This window comes from Ursus arctos, unplaced genomic scaffold (assembly GCF_023065955.2).
Source record: "Ursus arctos isolate Adak ecotype North America unplaced genomic scaffold, UrsArc2.0 scaffold_1, whole genome shotgun sequence".
Lineage (NCBI taxonomy): Eukaryota > Metazoa > Chordata > Mammalia > Carnivora > Ursidae > Ursus > Ursus arctos.
Genome location: NW_026622763.1, coordinates 32124975 through 32147647, shown reverse-complemented (window position 1 = coordinate 32147647; position 22673 = coordinate 32124975). Strand labels below are relative to the sequence as shown.

The window sequence follows — 22673 nt, the reverse complement described above, 5'->3', positions numbered from 1 at the left end:
GGCAGGAAATCAGGATTCTGGAAACAGAAGCTGCTGAGGCTGTTAAAAAAGGGAAAGACGAGACAAAGGGACCAAACATTTTAGCACATTTTTAGAAAGGTTCTCTTGGTGGCCCTGACATTCAAGAAAAGTTGACCGTATGGGGGAGGGGCGCTCTTGCCAGTTTCTTTGAACTTGTGCTGCTGCTGGGGATGGTGCTTCATAGCAGGAGGTGTCATCCTTCTGCACCAGGAAGGCTTCCTCAAAGCTAGGTCACTTTGGCATGGAAGTTTATAATTTAAGCCAGAATATATCACCCACGGTGCCTGGAAACATAACTTCAGTGACCTCCTTAATGACACCGGTAAATGTTTTATCCGATGTCGCTAGGTCAGTCAAGAAACATACAAGCATGTGTTCTACATTGTATAATTTAAAAGCTTTATTTCCCCCCACATGAGCAAATGGGTCTCATATTAGTTCAACTGGAAGTTTTCTTCCTGTAGCTAGTGGCCTTTCTCATTGACTACGTCACTGGTGGGGAAATTGCTTTCTTGTGGGGGAAGGGTGAGATTTCATAGAGACACTGAGCTCATCACACACAGAAATCAGAGGGTCTGACCCAGCAGCTTCTGAAAGAGTCTTGAGGTCGAGGAGTCCATTCAGCTACCGGCCTGGGCAGGCAGGAACAACACTGGCTACAGCCACCCACCTGGGGCAGATGCTGGCAGGCTCCTCCCTGCAGAATTGACAAAATGCAGCCCCTCTGGCCAGGAAGCCTGGGAGCCAGGCGATCCCCTCAGTTCCTGCCACGTCCCCTTCCTCAATCCCGTGGCCTGAGGCAGGAACGTTTCAGCTCAGCAAACAACTGCCTTCTGCTCTGGGGTCCAAGGTGCACTCCTCACAGAGTATGAGACTGTCTTCTCTCCAACGTTCAGTGTTCATGCGGTTTTTGGCTTGTGCTTCAGAGGGCGGTTTCTGCCTCTCCTAGGAACAGTGGCCTCGTATCAGCAGAAGCCCGAAGACCCAGGCAAGCCCGGGCAGGGAGAGCGTGGGGGCGCCGCTGCCGGACGTTCTCTGTGCGTGCATGACGGCAAAGACCGCATTCGTGTGGTTGGTGGGTAACTCTACGTTACAGATCATGCCTTCACAGCAAGACCGACACTCCTGTTATGAAGGCAAGAGGAGAGGGGAAAGAGTGAGTAATGGGAAGCAGAGGGAAGGGTGAAGCCAAGAGTCACAAAAGCAAGCTTCTTCAGTGCTGAGATTAGACAGAATTAGAGTTAACCAACTCATCCAGTCTACGGGACACTTGGGCCCCTTGAGTACCCTCACCGCGCCCCCCCCCCCCCCCACTGACCGGGAAGTAAGGACTATCTTGAGCGTCTTTTCATTTAACAGTGATTTATCTGCGCGAGCCAAGCATAAGCAAAGGAAAGAAGAGGAAGGGAAATTGAATAAGACCACTTGATTGAGTCAACAAATCTTCTAAGTTTGTAAGGAAAAACACTGAAACAAAAATGAAAGCTAGGAACCTTTTGGATGGGTCATTGATTTTCTTTCTCGTACTCCTTGTTAGGGGATAATAATGACTCTCTATTGTCTATGCGAACACCTGATTCCTATCAATACAGCAGCAGTGGCTTGCTAATTATGGCTGCTGAGCGGTGGAAAAGGCTCGCGCCCTCATAGCACAAGGTGTTTTCAAGGGAAGCAATCTCCTTCATAATACCTGGAATGATGCTTCAACCTGATAAACCTAGCTAGCCATTCAGAGAGGCTTCTAGACTAGCTAGCTAAGAAAAAGGCAGCAACTCGGAAGTACCTTCATCGGGGGCTTTCAACCTTGGCTGCACAAGAGAATCTCCTTGGGGAACTCTAAAAAAGGAAAGACGCTGATATCCAAGACCCCACCCTGAAGCTCAGTTTCAGCTGCCCTGGGATGCCCTCCCCCGCCCACGACCCACATAGCTATGAAAGCTCCCCAGGAAACGCTCCTTTGGAGCCAGAGCTGAAAGCCACCGGTTTCAGAACCACTTTCTGTACACATAAACTAAATCAAATTCTAAAATCTCATGAAATTAACACACTTTTCAGGTAATTTTTTTTTTACAAACATTTCAGAATTCCAGGCATATAAAATAGGAAAATTGCTCATTTCGAATGAGAAGATCGAGATCAGGTGATCCAAAATCTATCCATAGTTTATCCTAATGAAACAGATTAATTCTTTCAGACTCTCACTTCCTCCTCTAAGCAGAGGTAGGGGGTAAGAGACCAGGACTCCTTACTGAAAGGTGTCCCCATTTTCCTCTTTCCACCTTCCTGCTTCCCTGGCCAGTGTGCTCGGTGATACCTGGCCATGAACAAAATACGTGAGGGGGGCTCTGTAGTGTTTGTCATTCTCTCCTGGATGGTCTGCGCTTGGGCTTCCAGAGCAGACTTCAATCTACCCGAAGTCCGAGGTCCCGGGAGTAGCTGTGCGGTCTGGGAGTTATCGGTTGTTTTTTGTAACATTATTTTTTCTTGAAGGACAGAAAGTCTTCAACTTCTCTGTGGTCTCCATGGCGTCACTGTCAGGGAGTCTTTCCCAAAGAGTAAACAGGTACACCATCTCACTTATCCTTCCTGCCTTTCCATAATGTATAACTGACCATCCATAACAAAAAACCCTCAGGACGGTAACTTTCCACACACACACTCCTTACTGTATGTTCAGAATCTCGGCTGTGGTGGCAGCCAACGAAATGACATTCACTTCTGGAGGCACATTTTTTGGTGATGGATATACTTCTCCCGTGACTGGTAAAGTGGTGAACTGTCAGACAGTACTGTGTATCTAGGCAGGAAGAAAAAAAGGCAACCTCATGTTTCACATTGCAAAAAAGACTCAACAATCACTTCGGAAAGGACTATGGCAGGAGGGGACACCCATCCTTTGGTGTCTGCTACAGCTGACCTTAGGTCTGCTCATTTCATATGAAAGCACCTATATCTCTGTCCCTCTCCCTGTGAGGCATGGGCTCTAGGACCCCAGGAAATGACAGGTATGAATGTAAACTGCAGTGGGTGAGAGCACTCCGGTGTACTAGGCAGCAGTTGGTTCTTGTCTACTAAGACACATGCAGTGGCAGGAAAAGCAGATGTTTCACAGTATACATCAAGACCACCTTCCTGATGTACCCAGTTCTTAGCCACGCTCTAATCCTCCCAGCATATTGGACTCTTTCCTGAATATTCCCATTTTTCTCCTCTTTCTTAACTCTTACTCTCTCTGTCTCCTCCCTGCCTCACAGCTCACTCATTTCTACAACTTTCCTCATGGCTTTAAGCACTCACACTTTACTACTTTTAAAGAAAGTGATTTCACTCAATATCCGAGGACCTTGCACTTTAGTTTTGTCTCTCTACAGTGATTGCAGGCCATTGCAATGCTCCTTAGTTTACTGAGAATGGACTACAGCAGCAATGTCATAAGATGGGGGGAAAACTTGTTTAATATGAACACTTGGAGGGGCGCCTGGGTGGCACAGCAGTTAAGCGTCTGCCTTCGGCTCAGGGCGTGATCCCGGCGTTGTGGGATCGAGCCCCACATCAGGCTCCTCTGCTAGGAGCCTGCTTCTTCCTCTCCCACTCCCCCTGCTTGTGTTCCCTCTCTTGCTGGCTGTCTCTATCTCTGTCGAATGAATAAATAAATAAAACCTTTTAAAAAAAAAATGAACACTTGGCTTCACAGAACCGCCCCGGTCACAAGTGAGCCCCTTAGGTCCTGCAAGCTCACTTACCTTTGAATAAAATGATATTAACAAGTATGCTGACATTTTGATAGGGTTGTTGTAAACGTCAAGTAATATTAATACACACCGAGTCGGTACTACGAGCTAGGCACTCTAGCATGTATTCCTTCAGTCAATCCTTACAATAAGCCTTACAACAAGTCATATTCATATCATTTTACAGATAAACAAAAAACAAAAAACCAAGGCACAGTTTCTTGCCCATGGTTACGTAGGTAGAAGGTGGTGGAAGGTAGGATTCTAGGCAGTTTTCTAGGGTTCGTCCTCTTCACCAGCACACTATTCGGCCTCTCAGCACACTTAGTTTTAAACCAGTGATGCTGAAGGCGCTCAGCGCGAGTAGCTGACTTCCGCATTCGGAAGGAAAAGGAAGGACTATAATGTGTTGGAAAGGCATTTCAACTTAGACTTCAAACAAAGAAGAGCTGAAAACTGGTAGCTGCGTGTGTTCATATAAAATGTCACCCATGCTAAAGCAGCCCTGGAAAGTCAGAACAGAAGCCAGGGTAAATAAAACAAGAAATGTCATTCTTGTCATATCCTGTTACACAGAGAACTGCTCTTAACAACACTGACAGACCACAGAAGGAAAACTCGAATGTGAAAAGGAAACCTGAGATGAAAAAGAACAATAGCTGTGGGCCTGTGTGCCCCAAGAGTTGGTTGACTATCACTCCCCTAAATAATGGCAAATTGTATAAAATGACACCCTCGGTTAGTATCTTTGGGGCTTGACTGGAGTACAGTCAAGAATGTACCATCATGCGCACTGGAATGTGGGGTTAATTCCATGGCACGTTCTTTAAGAGTCAAGTGTTCAGAGTGGACCTGGAAAAGCCCACTGGCTTTGCCTCTCCCACCGCTGACATTCTCTCGGTGGTAGAACGCTGCAGCATTCCTCTTTTGTTCACGTGTTTCAACAGAGATGAAACTCTAAAACCCCGAATATCCATGCATGTTCCCATTACAAATGGCTTTGATTAATAAATGACAATTTGAAGCATTATGCACAATCTAGTGGGAACAGTGTTTTGATACAATTCAAAATAATACGGTCCGTGACGACAAAGCACAAGAAGTTGGACATCAATGCCCCAATTTACCACTGTCTAATCCTTACCACCCAGTGTTTCAGGGGAATTTAAAGCAGATAGTGAAAGAACGACACCCACCTTCTGAAGTAAGGTAATAAAGCAAGCATCGGCCAACCTTGAAAACCGAAATAACTAGAAATAGTTCATGCAAAATGTAGAAACAAATCTCCAAATGCATAACACACGTACGTGTACTGACAAGCACAGACGTGATTTAAGGTCACTCTACAGAAATGTAAAAGAACCTCAAGAAAAATTATAATTATTTTTGAAAAGAAATCATGACAAATACTGTCCAAGTAGATGTAACAACTGTCCGTGCTAATTTACAGCAATAGATTCTCAGGCCCCATAGGGCTCTGCAGTGTGGACTATTTATTGGTGCCCCATACTGGCTTTCTCTGCAAGAGGTAAGGCTATTTCCCTGCTTTATAGAACATGATACAGAAATTTCCAAAAGAGTCAAGGTAATAGCAGACCAAAACTGGTAATCTTTAACTCTGGAAGAGATTGTCGGTTGATTGGTTGGTTGGCTTTTCTTGGCCTTTTAGGTCTGAAACCTAAAAAACCCTGTACATCCTAAAAATCTGAATAGCCTGCTCTTCTTAGACCTCTAAGTAGAGCTTTCCAGTGTCAAATTCCCCATCAGCACATCCTGTCTGCTTTACTGCCAAGTTTGTATATATTATTTTTTTAACTTGAATTTTTAATTTTTTAATTTTTTATAATAATTTTTTATTATATTATGTTAGTCAACATACAGTACATCCCTAGTTTTTGACGTAAAGTTCCATAATTCATTACTTGCATATAACACCCAGTGCACCATGCAATACGTGCCCTCCTTAATACTCATCACCAGCCTGTCCCATTCCCCACCCCCCTCCCCTCTGAAGCCCTCAGTTTGTTTCCCATAGTCCATAGTCTCTCATGGTTCATTCCCCCTTCTGTTTACCCCCCCTTTCTTCTTTCCTTTCTTCTCCTACCGATCTTCCTACCAAGTTTGTATATATTAAATCATTGAACTTCTTGTCCTTTGATTCCTACCGCCCTAGTCCCAGTTGCCATCTTCTCTTGCCTGAAGACAGTGGAAGACCCCACCTGATGTCCCCTTCTACTTTTGTCCCGAATCACCCACTCTCCACATAGCAGCAGAGCAGTATTTTAGAACAGAGCTAGCACCCTGGACTCCCCTAGCGTACAACCCCTACTCCCTTCCCATCACATTTATAATGAAGTACAAATTCTACCAGAAAAAGAAGATCCTGTGTGCCCCAGTTCTTATTTCCCTGAGATTTTTTCTCTATCCCTCACTAAGCCTCACTGGCCAGTCTTCTTCCTGTTGATTGAAAAGGCCAAATCTCATCTCTTCCAGACTTTGCATTTGCTGTCCCCTTATCCTGGAATGTTCTTTCTACCGATCTCCACATGGCTGCCTGTTTTGGTCAGTCAGGACTTAGTTCCTCAGAGATGTCCCTGACCACCTAATCGAAGGCTTGCATTCATTCTATCAACAAATATTTACGGAGTGCTCAATATGGGCCAGGCACTGGATTAGGCACGAGGGATGTGTCAGTAAACTAAGCAAACTAAAAAAATACTCAAATGTTTGTCAAATGAATGAACGAGTTACCAAAGCATCATTGCATCTCAAGAGTATAAAACCTTTTCTTTAGCCAGTACATATGACTTTTCTAGAGGTATTATCAAGCATTTCTGAAATTCCTAGAATGCTTTAGACAATATTGAGGTCTACTTGTTCTGCCTGATAAATACTATTTAAGAAATTCTCCTGGGAGGCGCACAGATCGACAAATTGAGGGTATGCCATCAGTTTCCAAATACTCTCAGAGTCGTCTAATATCTGCAGAGTCTTCTAAAAGAAATCTCTGATTTATATAAACCATCATCAGCCTGTTGATATGCTATTCCATGGTAGAAGACATGTCTGCTCAGGGCCAGTTAAGAGAGACCTAAATGACGTATGATCACAAGAGCGTCTTCCAAACTCGGCACACTTACTTTGTGGACACCATTTGTCTTCTGCCCATCGATTGCAGTTATAATTATCTCCTGCATTTTCACAGGTAAAACACTTGAAGCTGTTTGGAAATGGCGTCGCTTTAAAGAAAAGTGCACAGTGAAACAGAAAGGTTAAGAAGGACAAACTTTCAAACATTAAAGATGGCACAAAATTAGCAACTTTTGTTAGATCAAACAAAATGTACAAGCCATCATCCTGAGACTTGTTGCTGGGGAGCTGGACATAACTGCTAGACTTCAGGGCATGTTCTTTATTCCCTTTTCTTTAAATACATGGTCTACTTATCTATTAGAGAGTAATGGAAATATTACACAAGCCACTTTGAAATATCATTCCATTACAATTGATAACTTGGGAATAAGTGGGGGTTGAGAGAACGGGCAAGGGTGGGGATACCACTGGAACCGATCATTCAGTATAGAGTGGCCCCTGAGAAGAACTACAGATTAACACGAGCTTTAATTCTGTTCTTCCCACTAAGTAGTTGTGTGATTTTTTAACTTCCAAGAAATAATATTTATAGTAATACTAACAATGAAAATCCCCATGGCATGCAAAGGGATCATGAAGATTAAACAGGAGGTTGCAATGAAAATATCTAGTAGCATCCCTGGCCCATCAAATCAGGCTTGTGTCCATCCACACGCACTTTGATTACTGCAATCTCCCTTGATCTATGTCAATTATCACAACGTTAGACCTCAACCAGGAATGTAACAATTGATATAAGGTGGTAGTAATTCTCAGCCTCTTATGCTCAGGCTACAGTGTTACAGAAAGCAGGAATTATGACTGCTGGCAATCTGGATTGAAAGCAACTAGAATGTCCTTTTTGTCTTTATGCTTTTTTTTTTTTCCTACCTTGTATCTTGTTAAGACAAGAAGTCAAAAGTATAATAAATTTGAAATTTCTTTACAAGCCATGATATAAAGCCTGTGTAAAACTTTCAATTCTTCCACTTCTGAGGAATAAAACAGATAAAGATCAAGGAGAACCCCAAACCATCCTAATAAACTGACCACACGTTGGTCAAATATTTCTTTTTTTTTCATTTTTTTAAAATGATGTTTTTTTCATCATAAAATTATATTAGACTTAAAAAGTTGAAAATGTATAATTTAGATTTTATGAAAACTGTGCCATGTGATTAAGCTATTAGTATATAATCACCACCAATTTAGAAATGTATAATAAATGATAGTTCAAGTTGTGTGTGTGTCTGTGTGGTACACGTGTGTATGTGTGCGTGATATATATGTGTATACACATGCACACACAATGTCCTAAATAATAAAAAAGCACAAAGTAAAGAACAGTAACGATATAGGCTTTATTTAGAAGTATAGGGGCGTCTGGGTGGCTTGGTTGGTTAGGTGTCTGACTCTTCATTTCGGCTCAGGTCATATTCTCAGGGTTATGGGATCGAGCCCTGCTTCAGGCTGCGCACTCAGTGGGGAGTCGGCTTGAGAGTCTCTCCCTCTCCCTCTCCCTCTCCCTCTCTCTCTGCCCCTCCCCCTGCTCATGCGCGCTCTCTCTCTCTCTAAAATAAATAAATAAATCTTGGGGGGAAAAAAGAATATAAACGCAGTGGTTCCTAAGCCTGCTGTGCACCAATGGTATCAGGAAAGCTTTTTTAAAAAGAAGAGGGGGTTGGGGAGAGAAAGAAAAGAAAAAAATAATCTGCATCCCACCCTTCTGACTACTGAATCTCTGAAGAAGGGACCAAGGAATACGTAGTTTAAAGTCTTTTATCATGATTCTGATACTCTTCCAGGTATGGGAACCACAGGCATTCGCATTTCTACCAAATAATTATCATCTCTACTAATCTTTCTCTAATAAAGTATATCAAAGAAATTTTACTTGTCTGAAGAGAAAGACAGAGGATATATGCATACAAGCATATAGTTCAACATATATTTATATAAGGCACAGTCTGCTCGAGATTCTCTCTCTCCGTTCCCGCTCCCCCCATTTGCACGCACTTGCTCTCTCTGTAAAATAAATAAAATCTTTTTAAGAAAAAAATAAAATATATTTATATTATCCTATAGATGATATTCACTGATACTTGCTTATTGTTAAATAATTAGTGGGAAAGTTTTCTTTCTAATCGCTGCTGTGCACAATATTAATGAAAAGCCAAGCAGTATATCACTCCAAACTTTTTTTTTAAGATTTTATTTAACCATTTGACAGAGAGAGAGAGCACAAGTGGTGGGTGGGCAGTAGGCAGAGGGAGAAGTGGGCTCCCCGATGAGCAAGGAGCTCGATATGGGGCTCGATCTCAATACCCTGGGATCATGACCTGAGCTGAAGGCAGACACTTAACCAACTGAGCCACCCAGGCATCCCTCCCTCCAAATTTCAAACAACTCTGCTCCAAAATTATTAACGACCATTTGAAAGAATGTATCATTTATAGAGAAACTTCCTATAGCCAATATCCTTCTCCAACAAAGAGATCAACAAAGAACACTGAATTTTCTCTGCTAAGCCATTCATAGGAACAGTGTTCAAGAGATTATTTTAAATAAGAACCCCTTTGAGACTTCGGCAGAAAGCCAAACCATTTCAAAGAAATGGAGCAAACTCCTGTCACCACGAATTAGCCCTCCCCATGGAAGCAGTGAAGACTTTCTGGTTCATTCTAGGTATAAACCAAATGTCCCGGACAAGGCCAAGTTACGATAGGTAGAAAGAGGGGCTCTGAATGGTCAGCCTGACCCCACAGTCATGAACTACGATTCAACCAGTACTTACGGTCCAAAGGAGGCCTCACGTTGTAGAAGTTGATGTTCTTGGCCGATGCCCAGTTTCCCGACAAGATAAAGATCTGGACAACAGCTATGGCCAGAGCATGACGGAGGGGCAGCATTCTGACCCTGGCTGTGGGAAAATCCAAAACTCATATATCTACGATGAAGAGAGAAACCAGTCGCGTTTATTTGCATCTTGTGTATTAGTAGGAGTATGTTCTGCTTCCCTTTGGAAAGCCTGATTATTCAAAGATATTCCACCATCTACTTGTTCTGTTCGGCCCATACCTGTGAGTAAGCGGCATTCTTCCCACACAGGTGGAAGGTAAGCGATTACTACCTTCTACTGGTCAGGCCTCGGCACTGGCCAGCTGTGCTGGAGGATACCCAAAGGCCCTCCAGGCTCTGGAAGGGCAAGCAGCAGCGTGGGTGTGGTTGCACCCCATTCCCTCACTGCCTGAGGCTAGCCGGGGTGCTTTGTGCTGAATCACCCAATCTCTTAATGACCAGGGTTCAGAGCATGGTCACCTGAAGTTACCAAGCCACCTTTCTGTCAATGCCATTCCCTGGGTAAACACTCGTGTTTGAGAAATTGTGCAACGTTTTCAAAACCTGGAAGAAACCATAAGAGTTGGAGCAGCGGGAAGCAGAGTGAGTACAAGAAAAACGCATTTGAGAAAGAGAGTCTCCGCTGCATCCCAGAGCACAAGACATGGAGAAGAGAAAGGAAGGAGACACTGTAAGAATGCCGTCCCCACCTGTGTCGGTCACATGTGGTGCGAGAAGCTTCCAGGAGGTTCTAGAAGCAGAATAAAAGTTCTTTGAAAAGCTGAAAACCACATAACATTCATTCTAGCCCACAAATACTACTCACGGCTTTCAAAGACTGAAAGTAGGCAGGTTTGGTACCCAACGAAACAACAGATGTGCACAGAGCATGGAGTAAGATAGTACATCTTAAGTCCCATAGGTCCTACCCCCTAGAAGCAACCTGGCAGTAAGGAAATCTCCAGGAGAGATGCTAAGAACCTATAGTGTCACCACAAACTGGTTCTCTTTGGCAAGGGAGAGGTGTGGGCAACAGAAAAGGACGTAACTCGGAGTCCAAAGACTTTGGTTCAGGTATTGGCTCTGCTATTTATTAGCTGCCTGACCTTGGGCAAGCTCTTCAAGCTCTATTAACCTCAATTTCCTCATCTGTAAAGTGGCTTAATAACACCCATTCTGCCCACACATTGGGGTAATTGTAAGCATCAAATATAGGCTCACGTAGACTCACATAGGATTGTGCGGGTAACAGCATTTGTAATACAAGTCTGCGAAAATGCTAGAATCTTAGAGTTCAGTAATGCCTGAACTAATTTTCTTCTTGCTGAATCAGCTGGTCTCAGTAGGCTTAGGGAATTTTTCAAAGAAGAAAAATTTGATCTCTGCACATATGAGCATAATCCTTCACATGGATATTTTGTTTGAAGCCAGGGTAATAACGCATGGAATCTAGGGATTTTACCTGCCCCTCTTGTGTTGTGAGTAGCGTGGTTTTGTGAGTGTGGCTAACAATGCCTATCTATGGAAATGAGACTGGAGAACAGACAAAATATAGCCACAGCACCCCCATCCCTACAGATGGCTTCTGCCACTGAGGACTGAGTCTCTAAGGAAGTACTCAGTGTAAAGGAAAACCTGGTAAGTTTCAAAAATCAAGAGTGCTACACTCTATACACTGCATTTCAGCTCAGGACAGAATGAGACCTACTGTTTCTATATATTTCATATATTTTTTATATGAGATTACACACACACACACACACACACACACACACACACATTCTGTCCTTGTTCATTTTAGAAACCAAAACTGACCTTTCAGAGCTATCAGATTTCTAAATCCTATTCTTATGCTCTTTCTAAAGTAATGGACATTTCTTACAACTACCTGTATTATTCCTTACAGACAAGTCATTATACTGGTACAAATTCTGCTTCTCCAATTCATTTCTCTGAGTTGGACTGTTCCACATTCATTGTGAATCTGGAGCCCAAGAATGAAGACCCCTGCTTTACACCAGTGGAGAATCTTTGAGTACAGGACTTTCAAAACCTCAAGTACTGAGTAAGATAGTACATCTTAAGTCCCATAGATCCTACCCTCTAGAAGCAACCTGGTAGTAAGAAAATCTTACTCTTTCAAAAGTACTCTTTCAAAAACCTTAAATTCACTGTGTTCCAATAGCAATCCACATTCCTGTATAACAGAGATGATGCCTATGATTATAGCTTTCAGAGTCCAATTGTCTACATTCAGTCCCTTTTCCATCACTAAGCAAAGATGAGACTTCAGACAAGTTGCTTAAACTTTCCAAGCCTCAGCTTGCCCATCTGTAGAAGAGGCATAACAATAGTCCCTACCCCAGGGTGTGGAAGCACGGGTTAAATGACATCACGCATGTGAAGCTGCTAGGCTCACGGGCACTTTCCGTCCAGTAGTAAAGAGTATTGGCTCAAACACCTGCTTCCAAACATACTCTCTGTGGAGCCTCATGCGAGTTCCTTAACCTCGCGGTACCACAACTTTTGCATCTATACAAGGAAGTAATAACACCTCATAGGGTTGTGGGAAATCAATTAGTTGATACATGTGAAGCACTTGAACTATCTAATTAGCTATGTTTGCCATTTTCTACTCCTCGTTAGGAAAATATTCGCTGAGATGAACAACTCTCCAGACAGGATCACAGCCAGAACCCCTGGTTTGCCTCATGTAATCTCTACATGAGACAGAAGCCCGTTCCTTCACTCTGCATGGTATTATTGACATGTAGTGCGTGGAGAGACATTGTTATTCCTGGATCGCCAACAAGGTCTTTGCTCTCATGACATTTGCATTTTAGAAGGAGAAGATAGCCAATAAATATGCGAAAAACATAATTTCAGATAGTCCTAATTCTGAGATAAGTACGATAAAGAGATGTGTTAGTAAACGGGAGGAGCTACTTTACGTACATGGTGGGCCAGGATGAGAAGGAAGCATCCAAGCAAAAAAGCAAGGGAAAAGACACCTGGGTCCCAAGACAGGAAAGAGTGTGCCTTGCTGGGGAACTCAGAAAACGGCAGCGTGACCGGCGCATTCCCAGGAGGGGGGCGGTGGACGAAGTCAGAGGTGGTGGGCCCAGATCATACAAGCACTTACAGGCCACGGCAAGGGTTTGGGATCTAACAAAAATCAAGCAATTGCTTGGTTTTAGATTTGTCTAATTTTGAAAAAAATGCTTTGCCTGGGCCGTCATAAGTCCCGAATCCTTAGCCTTATTTCTAACTCCCAGAATAAAGGGAGGTCCATAATAGAGAACACAGAGGCTAGAATTCACTTATTTGGGGATCACAAAGGCTTCTCTAAATAATGGAGCAAGTGGATGCCAGATGACTTAAAAACAACCGCGTGAACCACACACCCAAGCATTAGATTTGTATTTTGGTTTCTCCATTCTTCGAAACGGCACTGTAGGAAGGTGGCCTCATTACCGTCGTACAAGGGAGGTTCAGAGACCACGTGTAAGATCCTAGCACACTGCCTGGAACACAGCACCCCTCAAAACATTCCCACATAGCTTGCTCTAGCCTGCTACCCTTGAACAGTAGTGAAAAACCAGAGGAATATTGTTTCCATACGGACTAGTGTCTTTTCATTTCTATTTTTAACTAAAGCAGCGTAGCTTTATTCTACCAAAATTCTCCAGAACTGCAAGGGTTCTACCTGCCAAATGAGGAAAACACTAAATAAAAATGTCTCCTATTTTCCAGAGCCGGCTTTATAATCTATTCCCCTATCCTGCTTTCCCCATAAGTACCCAGATCTGTCTCTATCTATTCTGCAGCGGATAGGTTTGTGTTAACATGACTGTTTTATCTTTCACAACCAAAAGACATTAGGATAATGAAAAAGCAAATGACTAACTATGGTATCTGGAAGTTGTTTTACATTTAGAATCATTTCACGGAGACTCGGAACTAAAAATCGTCTGCTGAGACTTTGCTGAATAGGCTTTCACTGCGGTCTCCGTTAAAGAACAAGGTTACAGTAGAGCTTGTATTTTGCTCCAGGAGGAAAAAAAAAATTTTCATTCTTTTACTTTCTCCAGGACCATCACGTAGAGCAGAGTTCTTCATAGGGGGGAGGGGTGACCTGTAAGCTTAGGGTTCTTTGAAAAATTTTGTGTCTGTACATATTTTTCCCCTGGGCTGAGTGTCTCAAAGGAATCTGAGCCCCACATGATGGTTAAGAATGGCTGCTTGCTGTTTCAGATATAGCTGTTATGACTTGGTTTCCTTTGATTTAGACGTTTTTGTATTTGACACTAAGAAAACTCCATACATACATTAGGGATGTGGTATACACTCCTCAAATTCAGGGGTAGCTCAAAAACATTCCCCCCCAGACAGAGCACATTATTTTTATCTTTTTGCCCAGAGGGTAGGCCTGGTCAGAAGCTCCTTGCCTGTAGTGCTGGCCTTCCATTTGTTTTATGATCTTCTCTTTGGAAAGTATAATCCTTGCTCCAGAAGGCAGTGCGCCCCTTTGCCAAAAGATGGGGTGCTTTCTTCAAGGCACATTTGTAGGGATACCACAGGAATGGGCAACTCTCAGGCCTCCAGGACATGGCAGGTAGCCAGATTTACAAATTTACAAAACCCACTTGCGGCTTTGGCCTATGACTGCCTGGAGTAAAGGACCTACGTGGCACTTGGTTCAGAAGCATGACTATGTCCCAGGTCTGAGTAATAATCATCACCGTATCCTCTACGTGGCATTTTATGCATCCACAGAAAACGTGCAAAGCTGATGGGGGCTTCAAGAAGCAGCACGTCCTTGACATTAAAAACACTTTGGGGTGGGAACATGACCTTCGTTATTTTTAAATTCCCTAGGTCTAGGCTCCGTGCATGGTAAATACCCAAGAAACACCTTTTTGAATAGAACGAACATCGTAGCTCTGACCTATAAGGAATGCTTCTCTTAGCAAGTAAGACAGAGATTATGGGCAGTAAGGAATTGGTGGAGCGTCCAAAGATAAGAGATGGACTCACAAGGAGATATGACAAAAAAGGGAGCAAATCAATGTGCTAAATACTGGTACTTCCTGCATAGTTGCTAAAAATGAGTCAGCGAGCCAAGGCTGACTCTGACTGCCAATAAAACAAATGAAATGGATAATTTAAAGGAGGCCGTGCTGCTAAGTCCAAATGCCCATCAACACTCACATTCACACCTTCCTGAAAGCATCATTTATCCCACAGTAAGACGCTTTAATGACAAACTTTAATAGGCCTGGCTTCTCTTGTAAAAAGAATAGAGGGCAAAGTGGAAACTCGAAATGAGTGCTGAAATTTTACTCAGAAAGAATGGACTCGATGAAAACACTCCTCTCAAAAGGAGAAATTTGCCAGAAAACTTTACCATCGGCAACAAGGGTTATGTGACTTGCTTCTGGCTGTTAATTCCAGGTTGGCCAGTGGAGATACTCTGGTTCCCATTAAATTCAAGAACAGTGTTCATGGGACTTATGCCAGACTCTGTGCTAGTTCCCTTCTTTGCAGGGGAACTGAGGTCTCACTGCTAACCTTGCTTGGCCAATGAGAGCCCCACTCCTAAACAACAGCTTCTACCTTCTCTAACTGGTATTCTCTCTATTTCTGGTACCTGAAAAGTTCTTTCCACCCCTAAGTTTAAATATGAATTTCCTGAGGTGCATGGGTGGCTCAGTCTGTTAAGTGTCTGCTTTCGGCTCAGGTCACGATCCCAGGGTCCAGGGATGGAGCCCTGAATTGGGCTTCTTGCTCAGCGGGGAGCCTGCTTCTCCCTCTCCCTCTACCCCTCCCCACCCATACTCACTTGTTTGCTCTCTCAAATATATAAATGAAACTTTTAAAAAATATATGAATTTCTTTAAAGATATTTAATCTAGCCTTTCTGTGTGTCTAGAGCAAAATACAGGAGAGAATTTTAGCTTATGCCCAATCTACTATCTTCGTCTGAAAATACAAAATCTCCATGGACTTTATTCTTGGATAACAGCATTCACTAAGGAAAAATAGGGTCATGATTCAACCTCTCATTACCAGCTTGTCCGAATCTTAGAAAGTAGTAGGACTATAAGTCATGTTTTTAGGTCAGGTACTCTGCTAAGCACTTAGAAAATAATAAGTAAGAGACATAATCCCAATACTCACATACATTATTGGGGCCAAAACCTCAATGTGAGATGTGTCTGCCAAGGGTTAATATCATTTAAAAAAGGAGTTAAAACAACAGACTTTAGATTAAGAAAGGGCACCCAGAATAAAATTCTGGTCCTACATTTTTTTTTCTTTACAGGATCAGCATTTAATTTTTTAAAGTTTTTAATTAAATTCCAGTTAGTTAACATACAGTGTAATGTAAGTTTCAGGTGTACAATTTAGTGATTCAGCACTTCCATACACATGCAATGCTCATCACACCAAGTGCCCTCCTTAATTCCCATCACCTATTAAACCCATCCTCTCACCCTCCTCCCCTCTGGGAACCATCAGTGTGTTCTCTATAGTTAAGAGACTGTTTCTTGGTTTGCCTCTTTTGTCCCCTCTTTGTTCATTTGTTTCTTAAACTCCACATATGAGTGAAATCAAATGGTATCTGTCTTTCTCTGACTTATTTCACTTAACATAATACATTCTAGTTCCAGCCACATCACTGCAAATGGCAAGATTTCATTCTTTTTATGGCTGAGTAATATTCCATTGTATATCTATACCACATCTTCTTTATCCATTCATCAGGTGATGGGCACCTGGGCTGTTTCCATAATTTGGCTATTGTAAATAATGCTGCTATAAGCATTGCGGTGCGTGTATCCCTTCAAATTAGTATTTTTGTATCCTTTGGGTAAACACCTAGTAGTACAATTGCTGGATGAGAGCATAGTTCTATTTTTAACTTTTTGAGGAAGCTCCATACTGTTTTCCAGAGTGGGTGCCCCAGTTTGCAGTCCCACCAACAGTGCAGGAGGGTTCCCCTTTTTCTACATCCTTGCCAACACTTGTTTCCTGTGTTGTGGATTTTAGCCATGCTGACAGGTGTGAGGTGACATCTCATTATAGTTTTGATTTGCATTTCCCTGATGATGAGTGATGCTGAGCATCTTTTCATGTGTCTGTTGGCCATCTGTATGTCTGCTTTGGAGAAAGTTCTATTCATGTCTTTGGCCCATTTTTTAACTGGGTTATTCATTTTTGGGGTGTTGAGTCTTTTAAGTTACTTCTGGTATATTTTGGATACTAACCCTTTATCTGATATGTCATTTGCAAATATCTTCTCCCATTCTGTAGGTTGCCTTTGGTTTTGTTGATTGTGTCTGTACAGAAGCTTTTTATCTTGATGAAGTCCCAGTAGTTCATTTCTGCTTTTGTTTCCACTGCCTCAGGAGACATATGTAGAAAGAAGCTGCAATGGCTGGTGTCAAACAAGTTACTGCCTCTACTCTTTTCCAGGATTTTTATGGTTTCACGTCTCACATTTGGATCTTTCATCCAGTTTGAATTTATTTTTGTGTATGGTTAAGAAAGTGATCCAGTTTCATTCTTTTGCATGTAGCTGTCCAGTTTTCCCAAAATCGTTCGTTGAAGAGACCGTCTTTTTCCTATTGGATATTCTTTCCTGCTTTGTCAAAGATTAATTGACCATACAGTTGTGGGTTCAATTGCTGGGTTTTCTATTCTGTTCCATTGATCTCTGTGTCTATATTTGTGTCAGTACCATACTGTTTTGATTATTATAGCTTTGTAATAGAACTTGAAGTCCGGAATTAGGATGCCTCCAGTTTTGCTTTTCTTTTTCAAGATTGCTTTGGCTATTTGGGGTCTTTTGTGGTTCCACACACATTTTAGGATTGTTTGTTCTAGGTCTGTGAAAAATGGTGTTGGTATTTTGATAGGGACTGCATTAAATGTGTATGTTGCATTTAATGCATTGTGTGGTATTGACATTTTAACAATATTTGTTCTTCCAATCCATGAGCATGGAATGCTTTTTCATTTCTTTGCATCATGTTCAAGCTCTTGTGAAAACTATAAATTCTGGCTCTACATTTACTAACCAGGTGACCACAGAGTTAAGAAACACTGTCCTCACTTGTCAATAAGATAAGTGAGGCTTAGAGCCATGTAGGTAAATTTCTTAAGCTGTTGTGGGATTGGGATTACATAGGTAAAGCACCTTTTACTTAGATGGTGTTGAAGAAATGTTAGATCCCTGCCTCCCCTCCCCATTTCTTCAGCTATCATTAGCAGGAGAACAGAGATCAGATCAAGGGATATAACTATCCAACTCTGTTCCATACTAGCTGGACCAAATCTGGTAAACAGTATGGAGTTCTATGCACTAATTTCTAAAGGGGATTTAGGAATTATCTTTTCTGCAACCAAATGAAAAGTTGGAATGAATGACTGCCAAGGTTCCTTCCACTTCAAATATTTTATGATTTTTATGGAAAGGTATTAATGAAGAATTCCAGTTATACCATAAAAAGCCATAAATGTAATGCAGTATTCCCATATTTCAGATTCCTGCTATAATGTTTAGGATAAACCTTTTTTAAAATCTCATCAATCATAGGATCAAAAATTCACAGAAACGAATATCTCATTTCTAAGCAGCAGGCTGCACATTTTGCAGTGCTAGAGACAGTTTTTTCTACTACGTGCAACCTGATAATGTCTAAAACAAGGCTAATATTAAAACAATGTTATTATGCAAATGAACCTTAAATCTAATCACGAATTAATACAGGGCAATAAGTGTGCAATTTGGGTGGAAAAATAGTCAAATCAATTTTAAAGGCAACTTTCTAAAGGTGATGCAAATTTTAAGAAAAAAACTAAAAAAAAAAAAAACCCTTCCCAAGTAATAGCTTTTCTACTGCATTTTTGTCAAAAACATGAGTTTACATCTGTTTTGAGAAGGCTTTGATGACACTGGATGAGATGGTTAAGAACTCCACATGAACAAGATTAAAAAGCTTAGATGATTAGGAATTGGAAAATGAGCTCCTTCTAAAAAGAATCAAGATTGGTTTGTCATGTTTTATTGACCTATTTGGACAAATGGTGGGAACCTAATAAATAGACGTTAACTGATTAAATTTGAGAGTATCCTTTGCACAGGTGAAATAATTTTTGCCCAGTTTGTGTCCATAAACGATTTTTAAGAGGCTTATGCCAAATCACTTACACACTGAGGCTCTCAAAATACAGAGTAAAAACCCTATTAGACGAGAGGAAAGCTCTTAACCGCTAAACTTCCAGGCCCGGTGTTCATCTACTGTGTGTTACCTTTCACTTTGTACTTCTTAGGAGCTAAGGGGGACACATATTCTCATTATTTGATAAAAGGAAACTCTTCCTGATACTTAATTCTCAAATTAATGGGCCCTATGTCTTATCATACAGAGAGCACCAAGCAACATATGGCTGATGCCTGAAATTTGTTTCAAAGAGCTCCAGATGCATCCTTCAATTGGCCATTTCTTAAAAAAAAAAAAAAAAAAAAAAAAAAAAGCCAAGGGCATAACATTAAAAGGTAATTCTATAGTGATATTTCTGCTGTCGGGGAGGCAAATGAGAATATTTTCTTTTCCATTGGAGAAGCGGGTCTTTAAATTTGAGAGAAAGATACAAGCGGGCAAGAGAGCTGCAGGCACACAGGTGTTTGGTACCGTTAATGAGCAATTCCACTGGCAGAACTGCACAGACATAAACCAAGCAGCAACACAGGCTGGGCACAGAAGACATTGTTTTTATGTTCCATACCCTTGCTTGCTTTACTGAACCCGTTTCTTTTAATAACCAATCAAAGCTCTCATAATAGAAATCGAGCCTGAAATGTCCAACAGCTGGCTAAGAATCCATTATTCTACATTTTTTGGGAGGAATGTTTCTTGCCGAGCCATGCATTCTCATATTATACAGCATACACAACCCAACTGAGAAAATTTAGCTTTCAGGGTCAGTGTGTAGATGACGGCTAGGTCTTCTGACTTCACTTGGTCTCAGCTGATATAGAAAGAGGACCATAAAAATAAAGTGTGCATAGAAATGTGTTTCTCATTTCAATCCCTCTGTATCTATTCGAACATAAGAGAATGTCTATACCAAAGCAGAAATCTCAGGCAATAAATTCATTTGGATATGTGTGCATGCATATATGCACACCCACAAACATACATGTACGTACGTGCATATGCACATACATAGATATATTTTATTGAATGACTTGATTAAGTGCTAACTACGCGCCAGGCTGCAAAAGTGTCCCTAGAACTCCGTGTGAAAGACTGTATTACCAGTCATGTCAGCTGTTTTCAGCACCCACATGGTTATCTTTCAATTGGGAGAGGTTTCGATGCAGAACCATTACTATGTATTTGGCCTGTCATCTTTCTTCTGCGCTAGGGTTTTATGTCACTGACCATTGTTTATAGAGCCCCCACTAGCTCAACTTCATTCTTGATTCTGTAGCTAAAAATATATCGCACAAGTAAAGAACATGTTTGTAGATATCATTCTGAAAACGGGAGGGCATTTTAAAAAACAACAATAAACTGCCTGCTATGGCAAAAGAATATCGTGCTGACTTTTGCATAGTCACAAAATCCGGGACAGAGTATTCAAAGAACTCTCTGGAAGCTGACAAGCTTATAAAAGCAATCCTAATAAAAAATTTCTGCATTCTGCATGTATAACAAAGTTACAGCATGTCACTTGCTCTATAAATTGTCACTATTACTGCTTGGAGCAGAAGGAAATGTACATATATAAAGATATATATGTGCATAATTTCATATTCCCAGAGGAAACTGAAAAATTATGTGCATTAAATAGTGTTTTAATTGCAACATGAAAAACTGCATTTAAGCAATAGTTCATGATCGCACAAGGGTAAAGTCAAGTCTAGGATAATGGTGGAAGAATAGCCTTTGTAGGCACCCTGGCCTGGGTGCGAATTCTAACCCATCACTTGTTGGATCTACTATCTCTAGCCAATCCCTCTATTTCTCTGAGACTCAGTTTCCCTATCAGTAAAATAGAGATTAAATACCTGTTTTGCAGAAAGTCGTGAAAATTGGAGAATAAGTAAGTCCCTACCCATTGCTGTTGTTGTCAAATTATCAATTAGGAAGCTAAATGTGGAGATTTATGGTTGGTTCCTCTATGGATTACATGCTGGCAAATATCATTAAGATCATGCAACACCTACTCGATTAGGACTGAGATTCAATATCCATTTTTTCAGCTCTCAAATTCTATGATTGTCTGAGCATATACGAGAGAAGGATGTAAAATTCCCCCGAGGACCAATTTTAGGAAAACTACTCTAGAATATATGCGGGAACAATAAGCCTAAGTTCAGGGTTTTCATTTATCTGTTTTCCGATAAATCTATATTCTTTGTACTTACATCATAGGCAGTTGTTCTTACAAAGTTTGCTTTCAAAAGCAACAAGCTCTGTGCTCTCCCAGGGTCCTTACCTGTACTTGCCACTCCTCTTTAAAGGCCTACTTCCAGTATTTCTCATTCGACCTTACAGTGTCTGCTCCAGCCCACGCGTTAGGCTCTACTCTGAAAAAAAGCCTGGGGTTCATTTGGGGACAGAAGACTGTATCCTTGCTTAGCACTGGGTTGGGCATAGCAAGTTCTAGTCCTCGCTTGCAGAGGAGCTGGGAGTTTCTAAAGATCTCACACGATTGCAGGCATTACCAATAAAAATAAATTGAAAAAAAAAAAAAACCAACTTTTTCATCATCTCTACCAGTAGAATTTCCATCGCAATTGTTCGTGAGCACTGTCTTTTCAGCAACTGATGGTCTACCCAACTGAGACCTCATGTATTCGCGTGTTGTTCAACACACACTATGTCAAGCTCAAGAAGTGCTACGACCACACCATCTTCCCAAGCTATCCTTGCAGGACAGAAGGGAGTGAGCCCTCTGGGCTTTCACCTTTTGCCCCTCCAGACCCACCCTCCATCCCTCTCCACCCTGCTCTGTGTCCTGCGAAGCCAAGTTATAAAGACCACTCACACAGTTCTTTTTTCCATGGGTTTCCAATTTAGTTTGGCTAATGGCAGAAACTGGTAGGTTGGAGGATGGGAAGAAACTGAGACTGGGGTACCTATTTCCTTGATTCCCTCCCTGCCTGGCTGTTATCAACCCCCTCAGTTCCCGCCTAGTAGCCGATTCCACAGCTATCATCTCCTGGGTTCTGAGAACCATTCTCTCTCCTTGTCCTTTAAGCCCATACAATAAACTCTTCTCTGTTGCTAACTCTGGTATCTCTTGCTGGTTTTCCTAAATCTAGCTGTACGATTATAAACAGCGCCCTATTAATTCTCTCAGATTACACCAGTCGGAATGTGCCCTTGAATATGCCATCTGCCTGCCAGGTCCCTGCTAGGACCCTGACTGAGCCTTGAATCTGGTCCTAAAATACCAGAAGTCACTTTGGACCAAAGCATCACAGCTTATTGTTATAGCAGACTTATTATACGTATTATAGGAACAGCTGTAGTAAATAAACAGTACCCCTTTACTAGGAAAGGGTAAGAGCAAGTATTACTACTGGCTTATGGTAAAGAACAATTGAATTTATTCTATAAACCAATCAAGGTAAGAATGAAGGCTGTAGAAAGAAAATGAGAATATTATATAGAAGATAAATCTAGCCGAAGAATGCTATAATCTCATGCAAATCACAAGCCCACCAAAATTCAGCTTTATCTGCTCCTACTGTCAGAAGAATATCATTAAATAAAGAGATAGGCAAATTCTTGAACTCCGATAAAAGAGCTGAGAAGACAGAACACATATTTTTATGGATATAGTTCTGAAGCTTTAATATTTTCGGGCTGTACCCTCTTGCCTCATGGTACCTACAAACAACTGCAGAGATGTAAGTTTACTTAAATA

The 22673-nt window shown here is 41.6% G+C and overlaps 1 protein-coding gene across 3 annotated transcripts in view; it reads right to left on the bottom strand.

The window, feature by feature from the left end:
- Positions 1-347: 347 nt before the first annotated feature.
- Positions 348-22673, bottom strand: part of LYPD6B (LY6/PLAUR domain containing 6B) — a 174814-nt gene continuing 152488 nt past the window's right edge. For 2 of the 3 annotated variants that reach the window (XM_057317539.1, XM_026492822.4), the window contains exons 3-6: positions 9679-9831; positions 6893-6991; positions 2688-2818; positions 350-1146 (exon numbers count right to left, since the gene is read on the bottom strand). In XM_057317539.1, coding sequence (XP_057173522.1) covers positions 967-1146; positions 2688-2818; positions 6893-6991; positions 9679-9793 — 525 coding nt within the window. In that variant the 5' untranslated portion in view covers positions 9794-9831 and the 3' untranslated portion in view covers positions 350-966. Of the gene's footprint in view, positions 1147-2687; positions 2819-6892; positions 6992-9678; positions 9832-22673 lie in introns of all 3 variants that reach the window. The other variant, XM_057317542.1, reaches the window with a different exon arrangement.